This window comes from Solea solea, chromosome 8, assembly GCF_958295425.1.
Source record: "Solea solea chromosome 8, fSolSol10.1, whole genome shotgun sequence".
NCBI lineage: Eukaryota > Metazoa > Chordata > Actinopteri > Pleuronectiformes > Soleidae > Solea > Solea solea.
In genome coordinates this window covers 21,313,643-21,339,220 of record NC_081141.1, presented here as the reverse complement: position 1 = coordinate 21,339,220, position 25,578 = coordinate 21,313,643, and the positions used below count along the sequence as shown (strand labels likewise).

General features: G+C 38.5%; 2 protein-coding genes and 2 long non-coding RNA genes across 11 annotated transcripts in view; 1 reads left to right on the top strand and 3 right to left on the bottom strand.

Moving 5' to 3' along the window:
• Window positions 1-100: 100 nt before the first annotated feature.
• LOC131464561 (uncharacterized) lies at window positions 101-1,690 on the bottom strand. Its single transcript, XR_009241184.1, has 2 exons — window positions 1,451-1,690; window positions 101-1,309 (listed from the first exon to the last, which is right to left on the bottom strand). It is a non-coding gene; the product is annotated as an uncharacterized LOC131464561 (long non-coding RNA).
• A 3,306-nt stretch (window positions 1,691-4,996) lies between these two features.
• Window positions 4,997-16,060, bottom strand: slc6a4b (solute carrier family 6 member 4b). Its single transcript, XM_058636348.1, has 14 exons — window positions 15,979-16,060; window positions 13,528-13,757; window positions 12,784-12,918; window positions 11,906-12,125; window positions 11,642-11,780; window positions 11,409-11,543; window positions 10,037-10,140; window positions 8,842-8,969; window positions 8,626-8,738; window positions 7,985-8,116; window positions 7,777-7,876; window positions 7,600-7,700; window positions 6,213-6,380; window positions 4,997-6,112 (listed from the first exon to the last, which is right to left on the bottom strand). The coding sequence occupies exons 2-14, from the start codon at window positions 13,751-13,753 to the stop codon at window positions 6,032-6,034; spliced, it is 1,782 nt and encodes a 593-aa protein (XP_058492331.1). The 5' UTR covers window positions 13,754-13,757; window positions 15,979-16,060; the 3' UTR covers window positions 4,997-6,031.
• A 726-nt stretch (window positions 16,061-16,786) lies between these two features.
• LOC131463580 (uncharacterized) overlaps window positions 16,787-25,578 on the bottom strand; it is a 35,815-nt gene continuing 27,023 nt past the window's right edge. For 3 of the 7 annotated variants that reach the window (XR_009241064.1, XR_009241070.1, XR_009241066.1), the window contains 4 exons: window positions 23,382-23,442; window positions 19,362-19,423; window positions 18,493-18,599; window positions 17,586-18,147 (listed from right to left, as the gene is read on the bottom strand). This is a non-coding gene — a long non-coding RNA (uncharacterized LOC131463580). Of the gene's footprint in view, window positions 18,148-18,492; window positions 18,600-19,361; window positions 19,424-23,381; window positions 23,443-25,578 lie in introns of all 7 variants that reach the window. The other 4 variants (XR_009241065.1, XR_009241068.1, XR_009241067.1 and 1 more) reach the window with 3 other exon arrangements.
• sgsm1a (small G protein signaling modulator 1a) overlaps window positions 20,422-25,578 on the top strand; it is a 29,493-nt gene continuing 24,336 nt past the window's right edge. The window contains exons 1-2 of one of the 2 annotated variants that reach the window (XM_058635351.1): window positions 20,422-20,637; window positions 20,771-20,814. In XM_058635351.1, coding sequence (XP_058491334.1) covers window positions 20,619-20,637; window positions 20,771-20,814 — 63 coding nt within the window. In that variant the 5' untranslated portion in view covers window positions 20,422-20,618. The remainder of the gene's footprint in view (window positions 20,638-20,770; window positions 20,815-25,578) is intronic. The other variant, XM_058635350.1, reaches the window with a different exon arrangement.

Here is a 25,578-nt window from a genome sequence, read left to right as displayed (position 1 = left end):
AAGTCTCCTGCAAATAAGTTTTATTAATAAAATAGGTGGTGTTGTCACATAAGCAGTTCAGTAAAGAAAACTAGAATGACACTCGGGGCACAAGGCCAAAAAAAGTCTGTGAACGATTGTGTAATTTTAAAATGGAAATAAAAAAGGAAGTCTGATTGAGAATTTATGTCAAACACTACCAATGGTGGTCTGGGAAAAGCTTCCAGATTCATCCTTTAAAATGATCATGATAGAAACATTTGGGCTGCTACTCAATCATTATTGATTAATCTATCATTTTCTTGAACAGTTGATTATTTTAGTTTGGTCCATAAAATGTCAAAAAACCTGTCAAAATGTCGACGTCATCAAACAAAACAATATTCAATTTATTGTCACATTCACATTTTAAAAGCTGAAATCACATTTCTTATAAAAAAAATTAAAACATTAAAAAAATGATCAACCTAGAGAGCTTCATTTAGTAATCAAATCACTGAATGATTAATTAGTAGGTCAATTTAATTTCATTTTGGACTCTGAAATAGTTTATAAATTGCAAATCTAATCAACTTATAATCAAATTATTCCGAGGGAAACACGAGGGTTACCTTGCAGGAAGTCCTTGGCTGAGAAAAAAGAAAGAGAACCTCAGAGAAATTCGAAATCAGGTGGTTCACAAATGCCCAAAATGTGCATTTGTGTGAGACTGCAGTCATGTGTGTTGATTATAGGCCTATTAAACATCTCTATTCATGTATGGTTCATATGGTGTGTTTCAATAAGCCTACTTTTATGGTTTTTATGTCAGAGGGAGGTGGAAAAGTTGGTGTTTCAATATAAAACAAAGTAGATATAGAAACAACTTCAGTGAATTCAAGAAGAGGTTAAGAAATCACATGATGAAATGTCCCTCCCTTCCACTTCTGCACGTTGCTGTATTGGCAAGAGAAGTGACAATTACACCAAAACATTTCTCCACTTAGTGACAGAAGCAAACATTTCTACAGTAACGGATCGAAGCAGCGACAAAACGCGACCGTTGATCAACAGCTACGAGCGTCTTTTACGCCATCAATGGAACTCCCAATGGAATAAATGTGGAAGTATGTATGATATTTTCTGCTGTAATATGACTATTTTTCCAATTATAAAGCCCCCCCCCCCTCCACCCCTGAAAAGTCTGTGCACGCCACTGCTCTTTGGTTGTCCAGGATTCTCCTCCAGGTTTGAGGACAGTCTCATCTTTGACGAGTGAGCGGCTTGTAGACACAGACAGCCATGATGACCATGAACAGCAGCAGGATAGCGAGGACACTGCACAGTGTGACTGAGGACAAAAACACACACACACACACACACACAGCACTGGATGTAAGTCATCATTCTCATCATCATCAGCAGCAGCAGCAGCAGCAGTTCATTGTCCTCTCTGTGAGGCCTCATCATGCATCACGTGACACATTCTTACCTAAATTCTGCTTCTCTAAAACCACATAAGCTCTGTCCCTCAGTCTGGAGTCTGTGTCTGTTTGTCCACTGACCAACACAATGAGAGACATCATCAGAGCTGGATGAGGGACAAGCTGCAGCAGCATCATCGCAACGATGAGGAAGAAGATGGTGAAGATGATGGCGAGAGGAGGGAGTGGTCTCTCGCTCTCCCTCTCTCTCTCTCTCTCTCTCTTCTTCCGCTGTGAATTCTGGGTCCTAAAGCCCTTGGATTAAGTGGCAGTAAAAGCCTTGTCTGAACAGAACACAAAAATGTAGAGAGATATCATCAAATAAAAAGTTGATACAAACAAATGACGTGCAAAATAATAGTAGTAATAATACATTTCACTGTTAAACATGGATGAAGTTACTTTGATCTTTTGCGGCGATAACTTTGCCCTTTATGTCTGAAACAAAGTGACGTTGATAAAAAATCACCACACGGTGTCTTTTATTCAGGTATTTCTTGTGAGTAGTACAACTTACGTCAAAACATGACTACGTGTTGACTACAGCATGGAACACTGCAATGGTTTCGCACCTGTTTACGTCGAGACAATGCAAAACCGAGTAACAGCTCAGTTTTTCCGGTTCATTTTGCACACAAAAATATTATAAATAGCAGGCTTTCCCTTAAAAAGAAACACAATAAAGAAGGAAACAAAAAGACTAAAGCTTTTCTAATTTGTGCATGTGTCACATTATTATACTAATGTATGGACGTTCTAGCAGAGTCAGAAAAACGTGTTTTTTTAAGGTGATCTGATGATGTAAATACAAAGGCTGTGAAATGTCCTCGTTCAGCGGAAACCATCAAACAAGTGTGAGGCCTCCATCGCATTCCCCATTTTCTTTAAATGTCAAAGAGCGAGGAAGAAGAGCTATAAAGGTCAAGTTCCTTGAGGATATATCCTTATATAATTGCTGTGCATGACTGATGTATATGGCCTTTACTGTCAGCCTATACTTAAGAGTACACGCCAACAACTTACAGCTAATTATAAGTCAGAGAAGCTTAATGAGTGTCGGGAAATGTCACTCACGGTGGCCGGGAATTAAAACTGGAGGCTTCTTTGAGGAGTTTATCACAACAGCCTTTCATTACAGCATGTGCTGACAACCTTTAAAGTGAATTTGTATTTCTTATAGACTCTCTTAATGTTGTCTTAATAATGGTATTAGCTGCATTATATATGTCCTTGTTTCCCACTGACACACCAGTTCATTTGAACACTGTCGTGACAGCAGATATAAGGAAATGTTAAGTAACTAGTTGTGTTGTATAACTGTGCGTCGAAGCAGTCTAACAATTAAACCTCCAAGTCTTATCATCATTTTATTTATATACACTATAGAAAATAAGTGGTCTTTGGTCTTTGGTCTTAGGTCATCAGGTCAGCAGCTACTAGTGGCTCCCCAACTCTCAAAGTTTAAAACAAGATCATTCCAGACTGTGGAATGATTACCTTTTACATTATGCTGCTTAAATTGTGTAGATGCTTTTAAAAATATCTTTTTTTTTGTTTGGTTTACTTCAAATGCACACTTCTCATGTTTGAAATGGAGTGAGAAGAAGTTTAAAACCTATTTAATCTTACCCCTTTCTCCTTGAAATGTGAATTAATTAATAAGCGCAGCAGGAGGGTGTATATTAACAAAGGCTCCCTCAGTCAGGTTTGATAGTATTGCTTGACAGAGCCCGTTGTCAGATGAATGACGCAGCATAGAAAATACATTTATATCATTTCTGTTCACAAAGACCAAAAAGAACAACCAACAAAATTGCAAAAAATAGTTCAAAAAGACTCTTATGTCCTAATTCAGGGGTCGCAACCTCAAATGACCTAGTTTGTTCAGTAGGGGGCCACCTTTTTGAGAAAAAGACATCAAAATAATAACATTTATGATGATATTTCATAGAATTTCAAAATAAAAGTGTTTGTTTTGATATGGATAAAAACATCTTTATGATAACGGGCTGTATGTGGCCCGTGAGCCGCAAGTTTGAGACCTCTGTCCTAATTGAACGGCTGATGAAAATGATTGAATTTCTTGTCAAATATTGCCACATTTTGTCAAATTGACATGTACATGCACGACAATACAAAACAAATAACAAATACAGTCTCACATTGTTCCACGATATTCTGTAAGTCTATTCACATTCATTCAAGCACATTCACCCAGTCATTCTATATGTAATCACTCCTGCATTTATACACCATACACGTCCTTTTGTCAAACATCTCTCTTCCTCAGTTATGTCCCTGCAGGTTTTCTAGTCCCTTTTCAATCTGAAAAAGCACGGAGCTGTGCTCGTGTTGGGTAAGAAGAGAAAGCGGCCGTGTCTCTTTTATGTGTGGCCAGTGTTTGCCTGTTGTCTACTTCAATGGCAGTCAGTGACACAAAGGGCCTTTGATCTCGCTGCATATGTCTATCACGCTCGCAGCTCGGTGAGGAAGGAATCACATGTTTCAAATCACCGGCTCCTCTCGTATACGTTCATACCTGTCGTCCTTGAAGTGGTCCAGCCTTAACCAGGAATATTAAAAAAAAAACAACAATAAACAACAGCTGAATAAGTAAAGATCTGAAGGGTGTTAGCGGCATTTGAAGATGGAGGCTGCTCCATTTCCTCCGATGCTGATGGATTCTGGATATTGCAAATTAGGTTGTTAATTAGAAAATCTAATGGAGGTGAACAACAACAGCCAACAACATACAAAGACATCACTGTATGGAGATTTACAGGCGCATAATGCACTTCTGCAGATAGGATTCTACATTTTTAAATGCTGTATGTTTTAAACGGGAAGCATACATTTGAAATAGGGCATTTATACTGTAATTAAACTTATACACAAAATGTCCAGCCACAGAAATCAAACCACAATCATCACCTTGTTCTCTGAGTAAAAAAAATATGAATTATACTTTAATCTATATCTTAATCTTTTCTCAGAGACTGAAAAACGTCTGGAGAGGCACTGTCATATTAATAAATATCAATGTTTGTACATACAGTGTTGTATTTAGGTGAGTTAAGGCAGAACAGGCCGCCTGGAGTTTAATGAAGCATCAGATGAAGATAAAATACGTCACTCATAGTTAGTTACATATCAAACAATCTACACACAATTACATTATGTCAGCATGGTCTTCGTCTGAGAGCCTCAATCACCTCCATTACAAACACTTATGGGGGAAAACAAAACTCTTTTTTTGCAGATCTATATATTTTATTACAGGTCTTTGCAATAAAATACTGACATAACATAAATTAGGAACTAGTGAACCACTAGTTGGGTCTAATGTGATGTCTCCTTATAGGCTGAGAGGAACAATACGTGAAAAACATGAGCCGACAAAACCATGTTGTTCATGGAAACACACAGAAAACCTATAAGAATACATTTAAAGTGAGGCAGAGTTTCTCCGTTCAGTTTATCTCTAGTTTTCTATTCAGAACAACACAAGCTGGAATGATATGAAAAGCCACAACGCACTTTTTCAGTGGTTTACCTGTTCAATTGTAACAATATGTCTCACCTTGATGCAACAACATGTAGAAGAACCTCTGGCACTTTATTTAAAATTCTTTCAGATGAGGAAATGAAATAAAGAGGGAGAGAGAAAGCAGGAGTGTACTGTAGTTAAAGCAGCCCTCTGTTTGTGCACAACATGTTATTATTAAACCAAAACCATGAAAATGTTGCTTCTCTAGATGATTGTTGAACATGAGATTTGAGATTATGGAATGAGTTGCCACTGTTTCGGCGCAGTCTTTCAAAGAGTAGATTAAGACTCTTTTAGTTAGGTGTGGGTTTTACTACAATCTGTTTTTATCTTTTTATATCTGTGAGTGTTGTATTTGCTGTGTATTATATATATTATATTTTTATTTACTGTGAAGCACTGTGAAAAGTATTTATAAATAAACTTGACTTAGTTACTTTGATACATGTATATTCTGTACAGAATTCAGATTTTTCTACAAGGTGGTTAGAAACACAATTTCCTGTGTCGGACAAACTTAAAAGAGATATTTTTTGAATCGCTTCACACGCACTTTAATTAATGTCATTTCATGCAAAAGACTTGATTTAACCAGTACATTTCACAATGTACAGAAAATAATGGAATTGATACAAACAACGGTCCAATGCAATAGAAATGAGGTGCTGAACATCGTTTACATACAGAAATACATGTTGTTTTTATTTGTCCTTGGCATCGTGTTTGTGTCAGATACATACAGTCGGTTAAGGGGAGAGACGGAACATTGACTTCATTGTCTACAAATGTGACTCCGACAACCATGAGAATGCAAAACTTGAAATCTGGCAACACGTGGTTATTAGCGAGAAACTACCATCAATAAATCTGAATCCTACAGGTCGACCAAACTTTCTCAGCTGCCCTTACCAGCTGTTATAAATTGAGCAGCATTTACAGAGAGTTTGAATGTGCTGTGAAAGTGGACATGATTGACAGGTACAAACAGTCATGACAGACCACGCTCGAGTATCTACGAGTAAGTGTGTTTTTTTCTCTCTTTCTATGGCACGGTGACCATGTTGAAGCTGTCAGTGTGGATTTCTGGTATGGTCCGCTCGGGTCTCAGACACACTGCCAACCTCTGTGGAGAATCACACGGTCATGAATGCAACACATATTCAAAGGGATATTCAATTTTATTCAAACGTTATGTTTTACACACAAATCCCTCCCTCTCTGACCTGCTTGAGTGATCCAGGAGTCCACACCAGCTTGTAGACCATGTAGATGGGGATCCACATGAAGGACGACAAACCAACCATGTATCCCACTATCATGCTCCAGTCTGGGTACTTGTAATCAAACAGTGTGAGGGGCTGCGCCTTCATCAGGGAGCTCACTATGATGTACTGAGAACATGTGGGAAATTATGAAAGAAATATATGATGGAAGGAAGTCAGGAGGTTATCATTCAAAATGTCAACTGGAGCACAACAAGGAAGATGAATGCATATAAGAGCCTTGGATATTAGGCTGAATGTAGAGGAGGGAAATTGACATTTGGCCTAGTGTTTTGCGATATTAGTGCAAAAGGGAAAGACTTTTCATGTCGTAGATTTGTGAGGGTCAGGTCTTTGGTGTTTGGTACACCTTTAAAGGACACAAGGAAGGTCCAGTGGTTTGGTCGTTCATTTATATCTTAGTCCAAATGTGGAGGATTTCAATAGATTACATTTATTTAGTAGTGTGTGTGAAAGGAACCAATGTTTGAATAAACACAGAGCTTTGAGGACCTTAAACATCTGGCCAAAATGCCCACATTTGTACATCAGCATGAATGTAGCATAACATCAAAGTTTGACTGATTTGTCCCAAATAAAAAAGTGTTTTTGTCGTTATTGATCATAAGGTCAATATTGATCTATTGATATATACACGCTGACAATATGGGTCCCAAGTGGGTTTGTATGTGGTTTCCATGGTGGTTCCACCTGTGTTTGCCCCATGTTACTGAAAGCCCATGTCCACTTAGTACCCACTTAGTACCCAGGTAGCCTGGGAATGGTATTAAGTGGGCATGGACTTGAAGTGGACAGGTAAGCCAACATGGGAACAATGGACAAACCCAAATAAATGATACGAATAATATACATTTCTAATAATTTACTCTGAGGCCCACCTGTAATACCTCCAAGGCTCAGCAGTGGGTTGCGCCCCACACTTTAAGAAAATGTCAACATTGTAAATATTAACCGTAAATGTAACCTTAAAGATGTTATTTCGAGACTGTCCTCCATCATATATGTTGTAATGCACAAATTATGACCTATATTATGAGCCAGAACAGCCATCTGGTATCGTGGATGTGTCGTCATCCAGTAGATTCACTGAGGTTTCCACTGGAGGTTCGCTTAGTGGTTAGTCTTAGCTTAGTGGTTAAAGGATTGTACTTTGGTGTGGCACATTAATTTTTACGGATTTTCATTTTAATTTTTACTGCCCAACCCTGTGTTTTTTGGCCTAACCCTAACCTCACTAACACCTGTGCGTAGTTGACCGGTGTGTTGGAGTCGGCCAAAACGACCCATATTTAGGTTTCAGTTGGAGGTGAGGTTGCTTCTTTCTTACCGCCAGGAATGCTGGACTGATGGCGACCCAGCACACCCTCCAGTATAAACCTGGAGCTTTTCCCAACATGGCCTGAACGTCACTGCTAAATCGTTTGATGCCTGAAAACAGCAAAGGTACAATAAGACAGGATTTTGCAAATGTATTTGATTCTGCTGCTAATAATCTCTTGTTTACCGTAGAACCATGAAACCGCAATGGCCTCGAGAAAACCCACAGCGATGATAGAGCATCCGACTCCAAACTCCTCCAGAAGCTGCACCACGTACGCACCACCCTGTGAAGAAAGTGTCACCCTGATGTATAACATGATCGCTCAACAGGCTGCATTTTTCACTTTTTTAATTCACTGTTTTCATTTCATATACAAAGTGGCTCGACTTACATGTGTAAGGGTGCCTAGAGAGCCCAAAAAGCAGACAACTACCAAGCCCAGCACAAAGAGTTCACGTCTCTGCGATAACTGGTCGGGATATTCATCCAACACAGCGGTGATGATCGCCTCCAGACCACCAAACTGGGAACACACAGACAGGGATTAGGAAATCAAGCTGGATTTTTATTAACTGCATGAACATACATCATAAGATATTTAAATCTTCCATTAAAAGTACAGTGGGTAAAATTTAGCAACATTTACAGGTCAAGTTGCATGTTGCAGCTGATTATCCCTCACCTTTAACCTTTAACCTTTCACCTTTCACCAGGTGTGGGACAAAACCTATGTAGCCTTCATTTTGGGGTAGTAAAAAACAACAACTTCAATTTCTATTTTCAATTACATTTTACACACTGGACCTTTAAACTGATTGGTTTAAGCCTTACAGATTAACAAAGAAATTTAAATGAAATATTAAGCTACTCAGGACAGATTACAGAACATTATTTAACCCAAATCTAATCTGATATACATGTGACGTAAGGAAGTGACTGTTAAGGCGTAAAATAATCAAATGTAAATATCATGTCATCTGCATCACATAACGTGACCCTGTGGTTGTCACATGTTCATGTCACAGCACGTACAGTGCTGTCCAGTCCCAGTGTGATCATCATGACGAAGAAGATGATTGCAAAGAAGGTGGAGCCCATCATGTTCGCGATGGCTTCTGGGTAAGTGATGAACAGTAAACTTGGTCCTGTAAAGCAGGAACACACAAGGGTCAGTATGTGATTTAACTAAAGTGTTTTTTTTTTCTTATGATGATCAACATTTGAATGATTTTTTTTCCCCTTGCTGACCTTTATCCCTAGCTACGTCCTCGACCTCCACCTGCCTCATCTCTGCCATGTAGCCGAGCACTGTGAAGATGACGAACCCTGACATGAAGCTCGTCAGACAGTTCACCAAACTTGTCACGATGGCGTCACTGTTGGAGGAAAAATAACACTTATTGAAACCTTACCATTTATTATATTATCACTCACTCACTCACTCACTTTCTACCACTTTATCCTCCACATGAGGGTCACAGGGTCGCTGGTGCCAATCCCAGCTGACCCAGGACAGGTCACCAGTCCATCACAGGGCCACATATAGATACAAACAACCATTCACTCTCACTCTTACACCTACAGTCAATTTAGAGGGACCAATTTGCCTAATCCCCAAATCTGCATGTTTTTGGACTGTGGGAGGGAAAACCCACGCACACACGGGGAGAACATGCAAACTCCATGCAGAAAGACCCTTGTTCTGACCGGGTTGCGAATTTTACAAATGTGGCAGGAGTGATGAAAATGTACATAGTAGCAAAAAAACGAATTGGCCACGCCTCTGAAACTACAGCCTCACTTGCTCAAACAAAAATCGACAAACAACACATGGATCATTTCAATATGTACAAAAAGCCTCTTGGAGCAAAGCACTAAGGCCAATAGGAAGTCAGCCATTTGAACCACCACCAGTGTGACTGGTGACATGTACATGCACATGTTGAATATGTGCTTGGCCCTTGTGTGTAAAGTGTAGAAAGTGTGTCAGAGATACATGAGTACTGCAGTGTAGTGAGGTCTGCATTGTAAAGCCAGTCTCAGCTCTGTGTTGACCCTTTTGAACAAGGTTTAAAAGGCTTGGGCTCCTTTATGAACTCTTGTGCGCTTTGTTATCACTCTGTGACATGGAGATACTCATGACTAGCAACCATAGACTCCCTGTAACAACACTAATGAGGCTGAATAATGTGCTTTTATAACATTCACCAAGGAGGTTTTTGTTACTCAAAAAAGTAACAAACATATTTGGATTCAATCTAGTGGGGATGGAGTTTATATCCCAAGGAATACATTATTCAATTTTGGTGGTGTGCTGAATATAATATATAATATATATAATATAATACTAAAAAGGATATTTCTAATAATTTTCTCATGGATAATTTTACGCTACTATCTTTTATTTTCATGGATTAGTGTCTGATAGATTCATCAATCTTACCGATAGCAGTTATTTGTGAAAGGGTTGTAGCTGGACAGAGCCAGGAGGACTCCGAAGCCTGGACCCAGAGAGAAGAATATCTGAGCAGCGGCATCGACCCACACCTGAAAAAGACACAAAGCTTCAGAGTAAAGACTCTGTCAGGGACAGAAACTGTGCATCTTCACAGATCAAGTGTGTAAGAAAAAGTGACTTCTAGTGGTCAGACTACAGATCCTTTCCCAAGAGCACTAGGGAACTACGCTTGCTTTTAGTGTGACCAGGGTGTCCATGATGCTTTGGATCTCCATAAGATAGTGGTCTCCATAAAACATGGTCCTTGCCTATATCACATACCATACATACGTCTTACTCTAAGGCTATGAAAAACAAACACTTAACATTTCAAAGTGATAACACACGTGTGTACATGCTTTATTTATAGGGAGAATATTCAATTTCTGCCCCAAAAAAAACCCACTGGACCTTTATATATCTCTTTGTAACAACACAGAAATATACATGTTCTAAATTTCCTTTTTTCTGTCATTCATCGTCCTTTTCCTATATATTTTTTTTTACTATTGCTCTGAACACTTGAGCCTTATTTAGCAAACAGCACTAGTTGCTGCACAGCTGTACACAGGGAGATCTGAAGAGCACCTCGCACTTGGCATGAAAAAGAAGGGGACAGCGCTGGTTTATTGGTGTGTGTGTGAGACAGAAAGGTGGTGGTGGTGGGGTGGGGGGGTTCTTTGTTAATGGGCAGCAAATCTAAACCAATTATGCATCTTATTATGCCGCTCTGTGGCTTATTTATGCATCTCATTTCATCTCATCCATATTCCTTTCAAACTTGAGCACTCGCAGTGTTCAACAAACGCGGAGACAATGTGGACGTTTCATTGACCGAAAATCTTCATATATATAGATATATATGTAGGTCAATTCTGAAGGGACTAGTGGAGAAGAAATTGATAAAGGTAAATTAAATTAAGACATGTTGGTCATTAGAATTAGATTGACCCATATTATTCAATTACCCAACTGTAAATCCATAACTCTGTGACAGATAAGGTTTTAGAGAAGAGATAATATATAGTAATATATATAGTATATGATATAAGTAATAATATTTATCTTTATATCTGTGGGATAAGGAACATGCAAAAGCAGAATTTGCACTGATAAAGTTTATCACTTTTACTTGGAGCTTATTTATACAGTTATGTCTGTGTATATGAATTTTCTCAATTAAGCTTCTAAGCATTTTTTGTTTGTTCTGTCTTCTTTCCCTTTACTTTGAAGGAACATTGAAGATCTGTGAATTATTTCAATTACAAATGAGTGAATATAGGATTCTGTCCTGACCAACCAACCAGGTCTTACTCACTCTGGTGTCCAGCAGTTTGTTCCATTGTGGTTTCAGGTAGAAGACCACGCCTCTCCAGGCTCCTGGCAGAGTGGCACCACGGATCAGGAGGATGAAAAGCACAATGTAGGGTAAGGTCGCAGTCACCCACACCACCTGGTGTATTAAGAAAAAAAAGAAAAGAAAGTCAATCAGGAATAGATGATAAATACGACTGAAATAAACCAGGTTGTAAAGCAGCTGTTATTGTCCACCTTCCCTGATGTCTTCACTCCCTTCCACAGGCTGAAGTACACGATAGTGAAGATGAGAAAAAGGCAGAGCATCAGCTGCCAGCGGACACCGCCGACGTCTCTCAGCCCTGATGACTTGTGGATCTCAAGAACATTCCTCCTGTTCATAAAACATGAAACATCAGAACTTCAGAAGACAAAGTAACATTTCTCACGGAGAAAACATCTAACTGAGTCTAACTGTAAAGCTATTTATATATGTTACTCACACTTACATGCACTTACGTGTAAAACTCCTCTGCCGGAGACCTGGAGGAATTTGTCCAGGTGACGTTGTCCATACCAAAATAGTTGGTACAGTCCGGGGTGTTCCACACATTGTCGCAGTTGGTCCAGGGCAAGATGCTGGAGAAAGAGGAGTAGAAGTAGAAGAGCGCCCAGGCGATGATGGTGTTGTAGTAGAAAGACACATACAGAGCGATGATACAAATGGCATATCCTATACCTGCAACAGAAAAGAGAGAGTCACTGTAATCATTTAAAGTAATAAAAAATGGGTTAGGGTTAATGATAATAATAAAATTCTATAGCACTTTTAACAGAAAAAACAGGAATAAATCTCTGACAGAACCAAACTCAAATATATGCAGCGTCTGCCTCGACAGGTTGGGGTGAGAGGAAATAAGGGAAAGGAGGAGGAGGGGCGGGGGAGCAGGAGTAACAAGGAGAGATGAGAGATGGATCCTTGGCCTATTTGACACAGTGTGAGCTGTTGGTGATGTGCAGAACTCCGTTTTTATAGCTTTGTCAATCTGAGATGTTGTGTCACTTTTTTCAAATTTATTTTTATTTATGTATTTACTTACAATTGGATAGTTGACAAATCAATCTCTCAACAATCAAAAAATATGTTAATAAAAATAAAATATGAGGAAAGGGAGATAACAAGAGAAGGAGGGAGCATAAACCAACAGCAAAGAACAAAACAAAACAGTAAAACACAAACAACAAGAACCAAACAATACAACAATAAAATAGGTCACCTAGACCCAAAAAGGTAAAAAATGGCACAAGGAAAGATGGGCCACAAAAAAAGGAGTGGAGGACAGAAAGAGGACAGGACAGCACAGCACAGCACACTACAGCACAGGTTGAGGCCTTACCTTTGAAAATAGGACAGATGTGCTTCCATATAGAAATGGCTCCAGTTCTGTGGAACTGCCCCAGAGCCAGCTCCATGTAGAAGAGCGGCACGCCACCAAAGATGGCCATCAGAATGTACGGAATAAGGAAAGCACCTGCGTAGAGATGCATCGGTTACATACAATCTCATATGTGCAAGAATGAGGACTTCTGAATTAAAGAGTGAACATTTGAAAGTGAGCGTCATCACCTGTTGATCAATTTCTACCACTATTTTTTGCTAACATGATATTTACATTTTTCTTATTTTTTTAGGTCACTTTTAAGAGACCAAAAACAAAACTGACTCAGTTCTGCAAAAATGACTCAACATTCTTTATATATAGTTAATAAAAGTATATACAACCATCTATTATTTTTTTCCCTATCCGTGTTTTTACAGGGTTATTATATAATTTCAATCCCCTTTTTTGTATATTCTAAAAACCATTGTTTAAACACAGTTAAAGGAAAATATAGACGGGAAATGTCGAATAAGAAATGTGTAAAAACTTTTTAGTGATATGTGGAGGCTTCGGTTGCGCACTTCAGCACCATGGACAGCTACCGCAAGAACCTTATTTAAAAAATAATTTTATGAGTAAATTCAAAGCAGACCGTCTGATATTTGACCGATTTGAAGACTCTTAAAGAAAATGTTTTCGGATTTTCTTAATTTATAAAGTTACATCTAAATTGAGCGCGAGTTTAAACTAGGTACTTACCGCCGCCGTTTTGGTAACATATGTACGGAAATCTCCAAACGTTCCCCAGATCCACCGCAAAACCAACAACAGACAAGAGAAAATCCATCTTTTTGGTCCATTTGTCCCTGGACTCAGTCTGCGTGACGACGTGCACCGGTAGAGCGTTGTTGGAGCTGTAGCCCGGATTGGGGGAGCCGTGCTGGGTCAGACTGCCGGCCATGACCGCTGAGTCCCGCTGGAGCATCGGACTGAAAAAAAAAGTCAGTCAGAGGAGAAGATCCTCACAGGAGGACGGTGTCTCTCTGTCTCTCTGTGGTGATGACATCGCTGAGGGGGAGGAGTTGGTGGAAGAGAATCACACGCAGAACCTGAATGTGGACCAGGCCCAGCGCCACGAGGGGCCATGCAGGGGTCAGAACCGCTTAGATTTATTTGTTGACCGCTAATATAACACAACATGTTAAATGGAAATAATGGTTTTGCATCACTCACCACCAAACAGCTCACAGCACTACACAGGCTACAGCTATGGGTTAAAAACGTTAGCAAATTTAAAAAGCCTCACCTCCCAAAAACATCTTAACCAGAGGAGAAGAAAGTCAAGGCCCTGCAGTGGAGATATAGTCACATATAAATTACTGAGAATAAATTCCTAATAATATGAGAATAAAGTCGTAATTATTATCCAAGCAACAGCTCAGATGATCAGCTGTGACCTGTGTCAAGATGAGGAACAAGGAGCATTTTGTGAAGTTATGTTTTGGTTCGGACTTCACAAATAAGGAAATACATCATCTTTAACGTTTACTATTTTTTAAAATTAAATAATGATAAAATAAATCTCATTATATTGCGATTTTATTCTCGTAATATTACTTTTTTTCTCTTTTTGGTCACTCTGTCGCAATATAAAGTTTTGGGAACCCTTTAACATGAAATCTACCTTCTGAGATATAGATTTTGTTGAAGAAACAGTGAGGTACATAGCATTGCTACATGAATACTGACCAACATTCAAGTCTACTGTTCTTCATACTTAAATAACCATCAATATTCATAGCCTAGATTAAAGAATAAAACAGTGGTAGTTGATGAACAGCTACATGATGAAGAAATAAAATGTCACACTGGTCTCAGGCCACTGCCTGGTTCAAACTGCCACAAGTTTGGCACAGCAGGTTATAAATAGCACCTTGGATCATCTTGACTTCCTGTTTCTACGGTTAATAAAGTTTGGTGAAGACTGCAGAAGAGAATCACAGCAGCTAAACTGCACTCATTAGGAAAACCTAATAGAAAGACTTTGTAATCAAATCCATGGCTTTTAGTGCATAGCATTTTGAAACGGCTGCTAACTGGATCTTCAGAGGGGAGCAGCGGTGCAGACACAAGAGCGGGAAGGGTGTATCAAACCAAGTTAATCTGGGAAATGGATATGACAGCAAGATGGGACAAGGGATATCCAGCACCATGATGAAACTGTCACTTAAAGCAGCCAAACTGTCTGGCCTGCTGTCACATGACCTTTAATTTCTGTTTGAGAGGTGGGAATTTCTACAGTGATTCACCCCTTACACCACAATGTTTCTTTTTTTATATAATACTTTATGGACATTTTTGCCTGCCAACATTTCCTTTATTAAAGACTCTTTTGTTCATTTTGTATTCTGCATTCAGTGTATTTTCACTCTACTCATTTTAAGCTGAACAAATCAGAGTCAGAGTTTTCTTCCTGTTAAAGGGAAGTTTTTTTTCCTCTACACCGATGCAGAGTTGTTTTCTCATTGTGTGAACTGTTGGGTTTCTCATCTCTTCTCTCTATAAGATTGTAAATGTTTTGCCTTACTATGTGCAGTGCCTTGAGATAATGTACGTTGTGATTTGGCACTATACAAATAAAAATTAAATGAATGAAACTAGAATTGAATGAACAAATATGAATGCACAAAATTATGGTTTAAAAAATGACATTAACAGACATAGTGCTGCCTCTTGCCCAGGTCGTCATTGTGAATGAGAATTGTTTCTCAACTGACTTACCTGGTTAAATAAAGGTACAATAAATAAAATAAACATAGTAACAAAAGGCTGTTGCATAAAAAGACAAAAAGACTAGAACACAGAATATTAAGTTGGAGCTGTATATTAAATTGATTTGAGTATTCTGAGTCTAAAGTTTAAGGAGCTGCAACCCTTCTTTCAGCCACTGAGTCCAGCTCGTGAATTAGTCTCTGTGCTAAGAAAGTGACACATTTTGTAATTTTAAGTTTTGTTCCGGAACATTTTTTATTGTTCTCTCCCACTACACCAAAAATGGCTATTATGGGATCTGGCTGAATCACCATTTTGAAAATCGTCCGATAATGTATTGAAAGTTGAGCTCCAATAAGTGTGCACATTGGGAGAAATAAAGAGTCCACATCTGTCACACACTGGATCTATGTTCAGGAACATTCTACAGAGTCTAACCTTGGAGAAATGAAGGTGATGTAGCCATGTCCGACTCAGATCGCCACTGCTCCACTGTCAGAGCCACCCCACAATCGTCTTCCCATGCAGACTTTATAAATTCTAGTGATAAATAAGTAGAGTTAATGTACATAACAAAACAAATCAAAAAACAAATATAAAGCGAATGAAAGAAAAGAAAAAAAACATAAATCAAAGACACATACAAACATGATACAAACTTAAATCAACAGGTCAGCTTCATATACATGGTATCATGTTACATGATGTGTAATATTATGCAAAAAAAGTTATCAAGAAAAGCCCCATGGCATGATGACAGAAATATCTGGATCAAAAAATGTTATAATGTAAATAATTTGAACGGGCGTGTCGATAAAATGATGTGTGGTTTTTTTTTCTTTTTCATAGTTCAGATTCCTTCAGTTTCAGCATGTCTTCTCATTGCCACAGCTGGTGCAGAGTAAACAAACTGCTGCAGGGAAAAGACTGTGGTTGCTCAGCTGAGGTGCAGTGGGGGGGCCCCCAGGAGCCAAAAGCATGACAACATAATAACAAACCATATAGCACTGGCCTTCTCTAACACACAAGCCTGTCAGTGTGCATTGGCACACACGGGCAGAAGAACATCAGACTGACAGGAGCGTCTATCATGAGCCCCGGTGCCTGATAGAGCACGTCGACTCGAATCACACACGGACATGTGCACGTGGTCAGACACAGAAACTCTGCTGACAGACCAACAGACATAGATATCACATACTCACTCACTGCTGTTGCTGCTGCTGCTGCTGCTGCTGCTGCTGCTGTTTCCAAATCACTGGCCAGTTTAACAGAAAAAGGAGTGATATTATGTGATGTAGAGTGAAGAAAAACATCTTGTGGTGCAGGTGTGACATATGTTCAACATAGGTTTGAAAACCAAACACTTTTGCTGTGGAAAAGTTAAAAAAGCCTCTATTAGTACAGCTAATGAATGAATATATAATGAATATATGGACCAGGGGCCTGAAACTCAAAATGAGCTGTGTGCCAGCGAACTTCTAGGCTGGTCAAGAGAAGAAAGTTTGGGGAAAAGATTATCTATCTGTTTAGTGCTAAGAAATGAAAATGATATCCTGATAATCCATCATGATGTTGCAAAAAGAAAGTATTTAGGATGATATTGCACAGCATTTCGAAGTAAAAGTGTTTGTTGTGATACATCGTTCACATAAAAGAAGTAATTTTTCGGAAAGATATTTTGAAACTGACTAACTGCTAGAGGTGGGAATCACCAGAGACAGCACGATACGATATTATTTGCATATTTGCAAAATCGTAATATTTTGCGATAAACTCACACGACAGCTCTAGTGAGAGTGAGCATCTAGTGGACTGAAATGTAAATTTAAATTCTAATCAACAAAAATGTTATGTTTATTTATTAGTAACATCAGTTAAACAATTATATAATGCAAAGAAAGTCGATGTCTCAAAAGCGAGATATAATATTGCCTCACAAAATATCGCAATATTTCACTGTATCGATTCCCAATCTGACAATAAAGATTAGAGAAGACAATAAAGGACAATAATAAAAGCAGATTAAATCAAGAAAACTAAAGCCTTTAGCAGAAGATGAAACAAATGAAAGCTTAATTCCACAATTATTTTATGTCCAATTACACTTTTACCATAAAATGGAAACAAAGTGATTAGACATAAAAAACATAAAAAGCACATGTACAGTACAATATTTATAATAAAATGATGGCGCAGATTGTGTGTATATAATAATACAATGCATATCGTTCATGAATGGGATCAGAATCTAGTCTTATTGATAAAACGTGAGGCAGAGGAGATGGAACTGTTCTTGTGGCTTAAGGTTTTATTCCAGATGAACCACAAACTTCTTTATCACTTCAAATAATCATGTTTCTTTTAATGCTGGATGTTGTGTCTCTGCCGCAGATAAAGTCTCACGGACAAAATCGAGAGACACACGTCATGTCGATTTGCTTTCAACACATAAGCACCGTGAAGCTGGTGATGTTCTCTGCTGCTTACTCGAGCAGAAGTCCTGGTGTGGCGTTTGACACGACATGCTATTACCTCATATTATCTAAAGCCTTTGTGAAGAGTGAGTCATGGCAATGAGGGGGAATCCTGGCGTCAAAAGAGCAACTGTGGGGAAAATACAGGGAGAAAAAAAATGAACCAAAGCACAGCCATTACACTGAAGCCGAGAGTGTCTCCTCCTCTCAGACACTCACATTATCATATTATGTATATTATATATGTTGTTATACAAGTGGTGACACAACTGATTGTCTCAACAGGCCAGTGACTGTTGTTTGTTTTGGTTTCTATTATGTAAAAAAAACAATGAGATTACAGAGATCATGTGTTCACATGTCGATTCACTGAAGGAACCTGAGGATGTTTGTCAGTGCTGAAGCTTTGTGAAGCTGTGCTCCTCTCACTCTGTCATCTTGTGTTATCACTCCAACCTCACACCACCTGATCTACCTGACAGCTCCGTCCTCCGGGGCAGCAGGGCTGCACTTAACGCTCCCAAAGACTGTGGTGAAGCGAAGCCCACGCCGACTTCCTGCAGCTCATTGTCTGACTTCTCCCTGAACAGGAGCACACGCACAAAAACGGATGTTGTAATGGAACAAAGTACAGATACTTTGTTACTCTACGAAGGTACAACATTGGTTTATCTGTACTTCACTTTGTTATTTATATTTCTCATCACTACATTTCCTCTAACTATCTTTGTTACTCATTACTACCAAATAAAATCAGAAGAAGAAGAGTTGGTAATGGTCTGTATTTATATAGAGCCTTTCTAGTCTCGATGAGCTGCTTTACACTACAGTTTTGTCATTCACACGCTTCAACATGACGTTAAGTGTCTTGCTCAAGGACATATGTAGACTAGAAGGGGCAGGAATTTAACCCACAACCTTCCTGTTGAAAGACTACTCACCCTGCCACTGATCTACCATGGCTAAAATTTAAGTACATTTTATATCAGAAATTTAAGTACAGCAAATGTCATATACTTTAAGACTTACTTAAGTAATATTATAAAAAAAAGTGACTTCAACTTCTACCAAAGTCATTTCTGGTAAAGATACTTGTACTCAATTATCACTTCTAGATACTTTATACAACAAATGTGTGGAACTGTACTTCAATGAAACCTGAAAGGTTGTAATCATGTACATGGCGCATGTACAGGGCGGCAAAGATGACACCGACGCCATCTTCTGGACAGAGGGAATTACAGCTGCATGACAGCATTACATGTTTATTGTAGATTTGTTTTATATACTTTATAATATATATATATATAGACGTAGCTACAAATCAAAGGATTCACAACTCACTCGCTCTGATGTTTGTTCATCATTCAGGCTGTTGTAGAAACATGGAGGTGGAAGATGGCGGTCTGTGTAAAGCGAAACAGTACACAAAAAAGGCTTATTTAAAAAGAAATTAAACACATATACACAGATATTTATGAGTAGAATACACACAACATTTTTGTTTTCCTTTCCAGCACTGGTGATTTTGACACTTTTTTTTAAAATAATGTTTTCCCGAATATAACAGGCAACCAGTTTAATGTCTTTGGTTTTTAAATATTAGAACAGATGTGCCAATGTGCACTAAATGAGCAAATCTTCAACTACAAAATAAAACCAAACGACTTAAGCTCAACACTATTTAGATATCTAAAGATATCTAGATCTTTTTTTTAATATATTAAAAATGTTCACACACTTCTGGGGACCCCAAGCAGCTGCTTTGTTTGCTTATGTTAAACTTGCCAAATTTATAATAACATCAACAAAAAAATAACAAGCCTTCCTGCGCTGCCACCCCACATCTGTGGAATGCCCTTCCGGAAACCTCAAGCAGGGCTTTTGATTATGTTATGATTGTGATTTTTAACCCTGTAGCACTTTGAGTTTTATATAATATAAAGTGCATTATAAATAAAATGTACAATTATTATCATTATTACTATTATTATTCCTTAGGCCGGCTGTGTTTCAAGTTATTAGTTATTTCTGTATAGATTAATTTTGCATAAATACATTTATATTGTGAACTATTTATCGTTTCATATCAAAACAAACGCTTTTTTTTCTCAAATTACGTAAAATATCATGATAAATATTATTACTTCGACACTTGTTAGAGGCCCCCAGGTCATTTGAGTTTGACCCCTGCCACACAGCTTTATGTCTTTAACAGGCTTTCTTCATGTTGGCCACAAGATGGCGCGATGACAAAACATTTCCATTGTCAGAGAAAATGACAAACACGAACTCCGCGTATCCTGTGTGACTGTTTGTTTTAAGCTCAGCAACACAAAGGGTTTTTCTTTCATCTATGCTACACTGATTTTTTTATTTTTTTTACTAAATGTGTAAACAGGCTGTTATTCTTCAGAGATGATGAACGCTCATGAGATATTACATTAGTGCGTGGCCATGGAACAGACGGAGTGAAGCTCAGTGTGTCTTTAAGAGGCGTGCGTAAAGAGGAGGTGTAGTCTGGTGGAGTCGTGCGCCTCGTCTCTCACAGCTGATGGGAGGAGAGCTCACTGTGCTGCTTACAGGCAGGAGACAGGATCCATGGCAACAATCATGGCAGGTGGGAACAGTGTGTCTGTGTCTTTCTAAATCGCGTTTATGCTGTTGCATCATAGTAAAGTGCAAACCTAACAAGTTCAGTTGTGTTTATATAATAAGTGTTTCGTTTTTTTGTGGACTGTGTTGTGTTTCAGAGGCAGAGACTCGTCAGAAGCTGCTGCGCACCGTCAAGAAGGAGGTGGGTGTTTTTCAGCTCAGCAGTTATTCAGTTGGAAAAACAAACACTTTGGTTTCTATGAACCAGTCCAGTGAGATAGTCTACTCTCAGATATCTATCACAACCACCCGCATAAGAAAAACAACCAAAGATTTATTAAATATACAAGAAAGTAATATGTGATTATTAGTCATGTTCTTATAATATGCATTATGTTCTCATTGTTCTGTGTGAGAGTGTCAGTGATGCTGCTGCTGCAGCTCAGTTATTCATCAGGTGGAGAAGCAGCATGAATGAAACACATTGTGTTTTAGAACAAACTGTATCTTACACTCTTGTCTTTCTGTGTCTGTGTGGACACATTTTGACACTAAACAGTTGACATTTTGGCTTAGACTTGGTCTTAGGGTTGGGTTTGGAAGTGGAGACAAGGTTTAGGCTTAGGTCAGGTTTGGTTTAGTAAGGTTAAATGAGGGGGGCAGTCCTGGGGTTTGACCTTTTGCCTTCTCCTCCTGCTTTGGTTTGTTTATTATTATATTGTTAGTTTGCCTTTTTGTTTACCTTTTCAACCTGGGTCCTATTTTTATATATATGTGTGTGTGTGTGTATATAAATATATATATAAATAACAATGGCAATTTTCAAGCCCATAGATATTTTTTTCAGCAATCATATTGTAATGAAACCACATTTGCCTTGAAACACTGAGGGACTCTGGTTCACATTCTGGTTCCAAACCTGGTCAGTTTTTCTGCAAATACTTGCGAATGAGGTTTATTTTGTGGTGAAATGTCCCGTCTACATAAAGGGACATAAGGGGGTGTGGTAAAAATGTATGCTGATTTCTTTTGGTTGAATAATTAGGAAAAACTCAGCATGTTCAGGAGTTTAGATACAGACAAATCCACATGTAAATATCAAAAGTCCTGGTGATGCAATGACCTGGATGACTGAGATGGTTACATGTCAACAAATATATGGTAAAGCATTATGGTCAGGGGTGGGTCAAAACTACTGCATTAAAAATAAACAGCATCTTAACTGAATCATTTGTCGGCTGTTTCTTCTTAATGAGAGCAGAATTTGTCAGACGGTTTGGGGATTGTCTTTTTTAAAATGGCTGGTTATGCATGAGCACAAATGTGTTGTGAACAGCTTAGTAGTATCATGTCAAATGACTGTTTTAGATAATTATCAGTAATAGCAGATACAGTTTGTTGCAGTAACAGTTTCAAACCTGTGAAGGATCTATGTTATTGACATGATAGAAAAATGATGCTCAAATCAGATTCAAAACTCACAATTTAGGGATCATCCATGTGAAGGAAGAAGAAGAATGATGATGGGATGGGATATTGTTTGAAGTGATGTTTGTTTTTCTTCCTCACAAGTTCAGTTTTACTGCTGGCAAGAGTCACTGCAGCACAACCAGCAGCGCAGCGACATTAAATCAAATATGCAGTCAGTTCACGTAACATGTACGCACTTTTTATTCACTTTCATTGATTAACACATGCACAGTCAGTTCGGTAAGTCTACCTTGAGTATTTTAGCACTGATGGGAGTCTCCCTGTAATAACTCATCTGCACGTTCTGCATGAATGTAGTATTGTCCCTGAACAATTATTTAAGCAAAAGAGAGAGTCCCTGTAGCACCAATAGCTTGCATAGAAAATATTTTTGCAGGTACAAGAGATACTATATGATCGTTGGATTATTTTTTTCCTGCCATGCACAAAATAGTTCAACCTTCATGGGTTTAAGAAACACATACAACTACGGTTGCTGTGTTTCATCCATTATTTCAGTACATTTCAAAAGATTATTTCATTGCTTAGTTTTTCCCTAAACGTTGAACCGAAAGAAATCAGCATACATGAAGACATTTTACCACAAAATGGACCTCATTCTCAGTTTCCCTGTGTTTGAAGGCAAATGTGATTCAAGGAGTTGAATGTGTGTATTTATTTATTTTCACATTTACATAAGGTAAAATATAAAAATATGAAGGAGAATTGTTTAAAACCCATCTATGGGCTCGAATATTGCCATTATGCCATTTTCTTCTCTTTTTCTTTTTACAAAAATCAGAACCTAAAGGCAGATTGAAATGAACTTAAACACAATTAAGTAAAGTAGCAAAAAATAGTCTTCAATAAACAAACTAGCAAAAAGTAAAAAAACACAAACCTTAAACACAGCAAACATGAGCACAATCAAGTGATCAAACCGCATGAAGAAAAAAAAGACACCTGACCCACTAAATACACTGGGGATAATCAAACACAGTGAAACACATTAGGGCGGGGCAGACAGGGCGGGAAGTAAAACTTGACAAGGAAATACCACAAAATAAAACAGGAAACAAGGAACTGAAAACCGGACACAAAGAACTAAAAACCCCAAGAAAATAGAACAACAAAGAGTCCAAACAGAATAATCCCAACGAAAATCCAAAGCATAGTAAAGATTCAATCAAATCTCATTCGTATAGTAAAGCAGTAACCTTTACAATAATATAGAGAGAAGAGAAACACAACAGTTTACACAGTGAGCAAACAGTGAAACAGTGGAGAGAATAAACTCACTTTTAAGAGGAAGAACTCTCTGACAGAACCAGACTCAAAGATGTGCAGCCATCTGCCTCGACTGATTGGGGTGAAAGGAATAATGGGGAGACGTGGGGGGGAGAGAGGGAGTTGAGGTACAGACATGTTTATAGTACTACAATGTCAAGCAGTAGAATAGCGTGTTGAGGAAAAATATTATACTGATATCAGTTTAAATCATAGCATAATAATAATGACCATACTACTACTGCTAATGATAATTATAATAATAGCCTCACAACTGGATCTGGATCTGGATCCTGCAGCCCAGGGGTCACCTGTATGTGTGAGAGACAGTTCTAGCATGACTCTACTTTTTCCATTCGTGATAGTACCCGATATGCTTTTTTTTTAGTAGCTGCTCTGGCGATTGTTCCAAATGAGGTGAGCCGATACTGAGATGTGACGTCGACAGACTGCCGGCCACTGATTGGTCAGATTGGTGTCGCCACAGGAAGAGTCATGAGTGTCATGTCCGACACAGGAATCAAACCAAAAAATGCTGAAGTGTAGGTCAGTTAAAAAGACTGAAAACTTGCGTTAATCTCCAACATTTAGCAAGGAAATGTCTAAAATCTTAATATTTAACAAAGGAGTCTGGTGTGTTTAGAGACAAAACTGCTGAAAGCTGGCGATCATGAGCCAAATCACAACCCATTCAGTCGTGGATCAGTTCAGTGACTGCGTCAGACGGAGTCTGCGCTCCGGTCATACAGGAAGTACTGAAATAATCTTTTTAATGAACTGATTCCAAACCGAGTAGAGGAGAGCCGTGCCGAGTCGTGCTTGAACTGTGTAGTGGAAAAGCGCTAATAGTATTCTGTGGGGAAAACAATGACAGTCTGTTACTCTAATCAACAAGTAAAATCATAAGGTTTAGTCACACACTGAAAGAAATACTGAATTAATACTGAATTACTTATTAATGAATGTGTTTGGTAGCTTTTCTTGTGAAATCTCAGCATGATATTCAAATAGGAGCGTTGTATTAGACTGTCAGAAAACAACAGAAACTCTGGAAAACCTCTCTAACATAAGCAGACTCCTTCACTGTTGTTGACTTTGGTGAAGCTCAAGTGAAGCACAGGAACAATGATTGTAGAGAGAGAACATTGCTCGTTCCTGTTTCATGACCAGATTCCTCTCAGACCACTTTTATAACCTGAGACAACTTTCTTTATTAGTTTCACCTCTGATTGCCTCATAAATAACAAAGCTTTAATATCGGCAAACAATGATAAACATCACCGTCTGGATCTTGTGAAAAAGGAGGAATGCAGAGACTGTTTTACCCTCAGTGCTGTTTGCAACCTTATCAGCAGAGACCAGGCCCTTTTCATGACTAAACCTACTTCCTGTGCACAGATATGGCCTCACTGAGATTCACAGTGGCTCTTTCACTGTTTACCACAAATGCAGTCTAATGGACTCTGACGATGAACCAAGAGCACAGTTCTTCAGTGTGACATCTCTCTGGATTGAATGAAAATCAACATTTAGCTAAAGTAAAGTGGATGTTTTTGGATATATATATGTATATATATATATATATACATATATATATACATATATAAAAAGATGGTGATGTTTGTACAGTTATTATTATTATTGTTATTACCAGGTTATAAGATATGGTGTCTCACGCTGTGTGTTGTCACCCTGCCTGTAATGTACTTGGATGAAGGTGATTATCTGCAGAGAGCAGGAGGTCTGTGGCAGCAGAATTACCTTCTGGTGCAAAATTGGTTTGAATTAAATCTCCTCTATTTTGCCTGAGCTTTACAGAACCCCTCTCTGTCTGCCTCCATCTGTCTGTTCATCTTGCTTTGATTGTGCTCCTCCCTCTGTCTTTTTTTGTACTGTTCGTGCACTCAAATGCAAATACACGTCTGTGTTTGCCGAAGGAGAGGGGCAGACTGCTAGAAAACACACACGGGCCACACAGATCAGACAGTTTCCCTTCCTTCCTCACAGTGTTTGAGGCTTAGATAGGAGGTTATGCTTCAGGGGACTGTGCTTTTTAGTTTGCAGTAACATGTTGATTGTAAACTTGAACACAGTGATGGTGGAGTGTTTTCTTTTTGTTTACTTCAGATACTGCGCTGAAAATGTGTGGTTTATCTGTGTCTTTATTGCCTAATGTGGCAACCGGCCGTGACATCACATATAAGAATCT